Genomic DNA, 8,427 nt, shown 5'->3' with positions numbered 1-8,427 from the left:
GTTTATCTAGCCCATGGCCGGTCCTGAGGTGTTGGGGGCAAGGGGAGGAGGGGTGACAAACCAATATTTGAGTTAGGGCTGCTAGTCCCCTGAAGATAACACACTGGTGGAATAAGTGCTTTAATAATGAACAGATGAGAACGCACACAGAATGTACAAAGGTAAAGACAAGTGCTCAGCTTACACTGAAGTTAAAAGCTGCGTTTGTACGTGATAAATGCTTTTGCAGTATGTTTGGATGACCATTTACTTTTGAAAAGTAATAAATAGTGCCTTTTGAATGCACCTCCTAATACATCAGTTTTTGCTGTTTCTAAGCACTGCACATGAGAGATGTTACAGTACTCAATTTGTTGACATCAGAAAGATGGAAAACTGTGATGTCTATGCAGGGATTCACACTAATAATACAGATGTAAGCTGCAATCACTTATCTGACCGAGATCTATTCCTGCTTAAAATCTTTTTTATTGTTGTGATGTAGTGGTGAAAGATTGGCAAGTTCCAGTATCTCCCAGCCTGGTCACCTAGCATTATGCGATCTGTAAACATTTACCCCTCAAATCCAGTGTTTGATTTTGTCTGGACGGATGGAAGGCAGACCACTTTCTGGACAAGAGGCACTCTTTTTCCAATGTTTTAATGAGTTGCTCTGTATTACACTCATAATTACAAAAGAATAAGAATTCATAAAAATATTTTCTGTTCATAATACGCACTTAAAATACTTGGGCAGGTTGGTGTGGTTGTTGCCCCTGATGCACCTCTTGGCCCACACTGGGTGGAGGGAGCTAGTCCAACAGGGAATTATCCTATTTTTAAACGGATGCAAAAACCGAAATGGTGAGACAATGGAAGCAGTCACTGTCCGCCAGAGCACTGAAATCGAGATTCCCAGAGGTACAACTAAAGCGCGGGATGGGCAAGCACGAAATGTGAGAAAACAAACTTCCTGGAGCAGCTGCAGGCTGGGAGCTTTACACCAGTGCCTCAACTCCTCTCTCCAACAGATTTTGCCACTGATGGGATTCAAGGCAGGGTATTGTTGCCAGATACAATTAGGACTAGATTTACTTAATGGCTTGTTGGCACAGTACCACATTCAAGGTAAGAGACAGAGAGTTGGTTCACAAAAGGTTGGATGGACTTCGACAGCCCACTGCCCATCCTGAAAATATTCCTAAAATAGCAAGATGTGAGCCTCAGGGGCTTACCAGTATCTCCTTAATCCAGGTGGGAATGAGGAATCTTGGCCTTTGGGGTAAGAGATCATCTGTCTAGCAGTATGAATCCAGAATTCCTTGGTGTATGTACCATTTCCCGGTTCACCCAAATTTCCAGACTCCTGCTGTCAGTTGCATATAGCCGGTGTTGCCAACAGTGACGTGGGACTCATCTGCACCAAAAGTGCTGAGTCCAACTGTTGGCACAATGACAATATGTGCGCTAAAAACTCCAGACAATGGTGAGAAGGATTCCAAACTGTGAGAAGGACTAGGGCACGGCCCTCCAAAGCTGCTTGTAAAAGACCCGGCCGCACTGTCCTGCAGGCTCCAAACAGGAAGGCGGTGGAAGGGGAGGGGTTGAGGTGAGGTGAGCTACTAGAGTCCAAACGATGCCAGGAGCATGTGTCCTCAGAGGTATTCTTGAAGAAAGTGCAGCAATGTAATCTCGTAGTGCTCTCCTGACTCCGGGCATCGAATACTGTGCCTTTCATTCGGATATATCTAGGAAAGAGAAGAAGAAAACCATGAGTCCATACAGGTCAGTTTCATGGCTTGCCAGCAGCGGTTGGGTCTTGCAGAGAGGTACAGCCAAAAGCATAAAGATGGTTCTACCATCTGCATTACTAACAATCTCACCCTCATGCCCAGACATCAACAGCACTAACCAGAGCTCCTTTTTTTTTTTTTTTTTACACTTGCTATCAAAGCTAATTACAAAGCACCCCTGGGCATGATCAGTGCAGATAATCAGATTTATAATGGCAGTCTGGTGCATGATGTCACAATAAGTATCAAAATTCAAGCTGACATTATCAAACAAAGGAGCATTTTGGAATGCCTCGTTTGCGACTATTAGCTATGCAGGGCCCAAAAAACAGAACAGATTTATTTTCAGTACACTGTATGGTCCCTTTCAATTGCTATTGACTAGCATAGGACTACTGTGTACTGTGTATTTCAAGACTCAAAAGCAGCTACACCCTCATTGCCTCCACTTCAAGACTCAAAAGCAGCTACACCCTCATTGCCTCCACCCTCTTAGAAACTCTTACCTGCAGCTGATAGGGTTTCCCAGCACGAATAAGTTGAGATACCAGGAAATTTGTGTGAAAAAAGTGCACATTTTCATCTAGGAAACCATGAAGAATCAGTAATCGATTTGGCCTGGGGAGAAAAAGAGAGCAGACTGAAATCATGCATGCATGGTCAAAAGTTTAGGTATATTGCCAGTAACAAGACAGGAGTCACTAATACATATCAGATATACGTGTCTTCATCGAAATGCAATACCTTTACAGAAACTGAAGCACCCCTGTAATGCCGCCCCTAGATACACCCAACACACTCCCTAAATTTGCTTAGGTGCCGCATCTTGCATGTAGAATAATCCACCTAACTCCAACAATTCTCCTCCTTTCACAGGAGCGCATGCTTCCTTTGATGGACATGCAAACGCTAATATTCTGTGCTACCTCCCACCACTTCTCAAAAACCTCTCCCTTTAAGAGTTCACCTATATGCCTGCGCTGCATCTCACATTGCCTGTTCTCTTTCCAAAAAAAGCTGCACTTCTTACAATTGGCTGGTGCTCACACAGCTGTCACTTTATCTTGTCTACAGATTTACACCCTCTCCCCAATATTCACTGTGCTAAATATACTCAAAATAAAGCTGCAGTGATTGATTATTAAGGCCTTTGATTATTGGTAATAACCGTGTGAAGCAGAAACAACCGCAGGATAATCTAGTTACCAGACATTTTTTCCATCTTCATAAGAATACCTGCAGTGTTTGTGGAGATGAGGCGGTTGGATATACAGAGCATCTACTAGTCATTTCTAGAGAGGTCATCTGCAGAATTACCAATTACAGGGTACTGATCTAAAAACAGTGTGAAGACCTGCCAATAATGGTATTATCAGCTCAGCCCTTTCCACCAATGCACACATAGGATATTTCAATTTAGAAAATTACAACGCTCTCCTTCAATGTTCACTTACTCATTTGGAAGTTTATCTACATGCAGTGCCACAGATCCTGCCTCGTAACCTTGCTGGTTGTTCTCTGGAACATCCATGTACCGCTCTGTGTAACCCGTGTCGTACGCCATCCACATCGTTACCGGCGCACCAGCAATAGCAACCTGTCAATCAAAAGAGGTACGTGCATTCATGTATCTTTGAAAGAACAAACGTCACAGTGCATGCATTTGCAGCCTTAGTTGCTTAAAATATTTTGTAAGAGGGATGAGGGGTGGGAGGAAAGAAGCACCACAAATGGTTACAAGGGGGACAGAAAGAATATTAATGGGCTCAAAGTTGCAAGGATTCAGTTGGCTTTCTGAACAATGGAAAGTGCGGTCTCATCTAAGGTGTGAGCAGGGTATGAAATAAGAAAACAAGGGGAACACTTCATAAGAAAAGAGAAAGAGCACTGGATTCGATATGAGATTTGGAGGAATATAGAGTGGGAATGTGGATATGTAAGAGAGTATGAAGCGGGAAAGGGACATGAAGTGGATGGAAAACCATGGAATGGACAAGGGTGAAAACAAGGCGACTATAGCAGGGAAAGTGTAAGAAATCACATTTGAAGGAAGGTGCAGTGATTGCACTGAAGTTCCATAAAGGAAGAGAAACGGATAAGTGTAGAAAGCAGGGCAATGTCTGATTTTAATAAAGCTCTATAAATAAAAAAATTGCTCCTGCTTCTAAGATCTATAGTGACATCTGATACATTCAAGGTCAGCCACTGCTAATCTCTCCTAATCTCCCTCTATCTAGCTGAAGGTAGGTTGTAGTTGTCCTGTAGGGATTATAACGTGTGATGGAAAAGTTACCTAACTGCAAACCTAGGTCTTAATCATTGATTTTTCTTTGAAATTATTAACAATACATTGTCTCCATTTCATGAACAAGATACCATAACACATTGTTATGGATGAAATTTGCGATTTTAGAAAATATCTGATTGGAAACTGGCCTATAGAAAGGCAATATATTGCATCTTACTTTCTTTTCTGCTAAAACTATTTCTCAAAGAAAACCGGCCTGTAGAAAGGCAATATATTCCATCTTATTTTCATATATCTGCTAGACATGTGCTATATACAATACTTATTGGCATTGAAGGCAATTTTTCATCAGCTTACTAAGAGGGATAGTTATCCAGTTAGTTTTTACATGGCAGACTAGGCAAATATCTCTTATATTAACACTTTATATGCACTTGGTTTTATGCGGTGGGACATGTATGAGTTCATATAAAATAATCATGATACAAAACTAAGAATAAATGAAAGCAACTTTCCCAAATCAATCTTGAATTTTTTTGATTAATACACAGATTCGCTTAGTAACCACATCCTTTAGGCTAGTAGAGGTGAAAAAACAGACGAAAAAATAAATACGTAAATATATAAATAACTTTGACACTTTTTAATAATTACATTGTGCAGGAAGCCTTGCATACTACTAGGTCTACTAAGGGGTCGGAATCAATGAAGTAATATCTAAACAGGTATCGATGACCAGATATAGGATGACAACCTGACTCAAGGTTATTACTGACGCTTATTCCAACCCTGAAAGCTTCACCTAAAAACCACAGATTTCAAAAGTGTTTGTCTAGTTCAAAGGAAGCAAAAGAAGAATACAACACGCAAAATGCTTTGCACTATCATACAAAAGTGCATGACTGGAAACATTGTCCGTAAAGGGAGGTAGGTAGTCACCCTATTTGGGTATCTTCTTTACATGTCTGGGAGATGGGGTATTGCTTAGGAGGGCTGATGGGCCTGAACTGCCCCCGTGCAATGACCCGTGGGTTTACCAGGAAGGGATTTGTTAGCTTTCTGGCGTTAGTCATTTACAAGATCAATAGCATGCTTTGAAGAAGACAAATTCAGTGCCGACAGACAGATATTTTACGTGTTGTTTTGACTTGCACTTGTCTTCACAATTTATCTAGATTATGATTTAATATCTAAGGCCATTTTAACCTTTGTGATATGGAACAATGTCTTTGATCGAGATATCGGACTTGGAAAGAATAATGGCAATAAAGTTGTGTGATTTATGTGGGAATCAGAAATGCCCATCTGTAAGAATGAGGGGTATTTCTTAATGACACTATAACAAACATCTGAATTAGTCTCATGGTTGCACAGAGCACGTATTTAAATCACTATTCCAGCCACAGAGAAGTTGTCTTCCATGAGATGTGCTACAGGTCGGCTTTATGCTTAAGCTTGAAAAATGCAGAACGGTACCTGGGAGTTTCAGGGCCACACCTTTGAAATATTTTAACCACAACTGAGCCCAATCGCAAGCTGTTCAGGAGACTTCTGAAAACAGACATATATAGACAAGCCCGGGGCTCCCAATTGAAAAACATCAGGCACTATTATCATCCATTCATTCAGACTCTAATGTAAACTCTTTTCTTTCTTAATATACGCTTACAACTATCTCTGGCATTCTAAAGTAATGTTAGGGTTAAAACTAGCTCCTTATACACATATATATATATATATATATATATATATATATATATATATATATCAGAGCTCTGGTTAACAGTGATATTTAACAACAAGGGGTGGTGATGGACAGAGTTTCTGAATTAAGCAGAATACTCTCACCCAGTCAAGAGATCAGGGCTAGATCCAACACCGTTTTTTAGCTCACTGCACCATCCCAGCTCAGAACCTGGCTATATGCAAATTAGTCTGTTCCTGTCCCAGTGCATGATGGGAACAGGGCAAACCAAACTACCAAGCCAATTCTTACACTGGGAAGGAAACAAGCTTCCGGAGACCGGTTTCTGGCATTTCAGCCGTCGTCGGCCCGGCTTGCTTGAATCCTGATGGTGCAATGAGCAAGGGACTCACATCTGAGTATACCCTTCCACGCTTATGGTGGACAAAATATTTAACAACAAGGGGTGGTGATGGACAGTTTCTGAATTAAGCAGAATACTCTCACCCAGTCAAGAGATCAGGGCTAGATCCAACACCGTTTTTTAGCTCACTGCACCATCCCAGCTCAGAACCTGGCTATATGCAAATTAGTCTGTTTCTGTCCCAGTGCATGATGGGAACAGGGCAAACCAAACTACCAAGCCAATTCTTACACTGGGAAGGAAACAAGCTTCCGGGGACCGGTTTCTGGCATTTCAGCCGTCGTCGGCCCGGCTTGCTTGAATCCTGATGGTGCAATGAGCAAGGGACTCACATCTGAGTATACCCTTCCACGCTTATGGTGGACAAAATATTTAACAACAAGGGGTGGTGATGGACAGAGTTTCTGAATTAAGCAGAATACTCCCACCCCCCTTTTCTGAATCGTTTTTGGCCACTATAGGTGTGGCAGGGTATACTCAGACATGAGTCCCTTTCTCACTGCACCATCAGGATTCAAGCAAGCCGGGCCGAAGACGGCTGAAATGCCAGAAACCGGTCCCCGGTAGTTTGTCTCCTTTCTGGTGAAGAATTGGCTTGGTAGTTTAGTCTGCCCTGTTCCCATGATGCACTGGGCCAGGGACAGACTGATTTGCATATAGCCAGGTTCTGAGCTGGGATGGTGCAGTGAGATAAATAACGATGATGGATCAAGCCCTGATCTTTGGACTGGGTAAGAGTGGTCTGCTTAATTCAGACACTCTGTTCATCACCACCACCCTTTTCTGGTTAACAGTGAGGCTTCCATAGTAAAGGGTACATACGCAGAGCAGGTCGCTGGACAATTCTTTAATGTCAAATGCCTAAGAACATGCTCAATGCATCAACAGAAATATCAGCTTAGCCCACAAGCTTCTCTACCAGTTTTTCAAGTCGCTGAAATGGGGCAGATTAGGGATAACTCTCCAGAGCGCAAGACAGAAAAAAACTTTTCAAAAGATGTTGAGTCAAGCAAAAAAAAAATATCAATTTGTAAATAAATACTAGTGAAATATGAACAAGTAGGAATGCACTCATGAATACTTGCTCAATGGAGCGGAAAACGACTTGGCAAACGGAACCTGAAAAAAATTGTGGGCAAGTGTATCTTTCTGTCCAGAATCTAAAAATGTTTTTTTTTTCTCAGCTAAATGCATTTACAGGGGGGCGTGGCCAAGATGGCGGGCTGAGCGGTCGCACTTGCCGAGGGCTCCCGGACCCCTGAATTCCTGCACCGCTCGGAACCGCTGATTCCCCCCCGGATCACGCGGCCAACGAGCCTGGTGCTTGCGGTGGAGGTGTGGAGAGCCTGCTGAGCCTGGTTGGCGCCGTCGGGGACGAGATTTTGGCCGGTGTAGCCCAAATCGGACCCCGCTGTACGACCCGAGTGAGAGCTGGAAGCCGCGAGTCTCCCGACCCTCGGAGCGCGACGGGGCGATCGGCCTCTGAGGTGTGAAGCCCGCTGTGGTGCATGTGCTGTTGGAGTGGGATTCGGCGACGGCTCCGCGCGCAGCCGGGAGCTGTCCAGCAGCGGCTGTACGGAGCGGAGCGGAGCGGAGGTGCAGAGCGGTAGCGGAGTCGGTGCCACCTCGCTACGCCAGTCCGTGGCTTGAAGAGGCCTGCTGGAGGAGGTCGCCTCGGCTGGTTATCTGTGCGGAATTGGGGACCGAGTCTCCCGAGCCTGATCTCTCCCTGAAGCAGCGGGCCCCGGTGGCTGTTGCGTTGTGACCTAGCCCCCTGGCCGGATTTCTGGTTCTTGGGTCGGAGAAGGACAAAGGGTCTCCATCTTGGGCGTTGTCCCCACGACACTACTGAGCGGCCATTTTGTGGAGTTCGGCCGGGCAGCTCATCCCTCCTGGCGCTCTTTGTGATTACTCCCGGCTGGCATATAGCCGCTTTCCCTGCTGTTCAGCGAGCCTCAGTGTCCGTTCTCGCTCTACAATGTCGAATGCCAGGGGACAGCGAAGAGGCGACCGGACCTTGCCGGAGATGCTGGGACGGGGCGCCCTACGCAGCGGAGGTGCTCACCCGGCCGCGACCTCCCCGGCACCAGCCAGGGGGGCAGAAGGTGGAGAGCCCCCGGTGACGAGGTCCTTTCTCGAGTCCCTGTTTAGCTCCCTGAGGGAAGACTTCCAAGCACTCAAGAATGAAGTGGCCGGGGAGGTCCGCGAAGTGAGGAGAGAGATGGACTCCCTGGGGGATCGGGTGAACACGGTGGAGGAAGCGGGCCACTCCAGGGATGAGGAGATCACCCATCTGCAG

The 8,427-nt window shown here is 44.8% G+C and overlaps 1 protein-coding gene across 1 annotated transcript in view; it reads right to left on the bottom strand.

The window, feature by feature from the left end:
• Positions 1-624: 624 nt before the first annotated feature.
• Positions 625-8,427, bottom strand: part of DPP9 (dipeptidyl peptidase 9) — a 79,113-nt gene continuing 71,310 nt past the window's right edge. The window contains exons 19-21 of the mRNA XM_086947055.1: positions 3,227-3,369; positions 2,279-2,390; positions 625-1,727 (exon numbers count right to left, since the gene is read on the bottom strand). Of these exons, the coding sequence (XP_086803181.1) occupies positions 1,635-1,727; positions 2,279-2,390; positions 3,227-3,369 (348 nt within the window). The 3' untranslated portion in view covers positions 625-1,634. The remainder of the gene's footprint in view (positions 1,728-2,278; positions 2,391-3,226; positions 3,370-8,427) is intronic.

The sequence above is a fragment of the Lissotriton vulgaris genome, chromosome 12 (genome assembly GCF_964263255.1).
Source record: "Lissotriton vulgaris chromosome 12, aLisVul1.2, whole genome shotgun sequence".
Taxonomy (NCBI): domain Eukaryota; kingdom Metazoa; phylum Chordata; class Amphibia; order Caudata; family Salamandridae; genus Lissotriton; species Lissotriton vulgaris.
The sequence above is the reverse complement of the archived record's forward strand: the minus strand, read 5'-3'. Positions and strand labels throughout refer to the sequence as shown.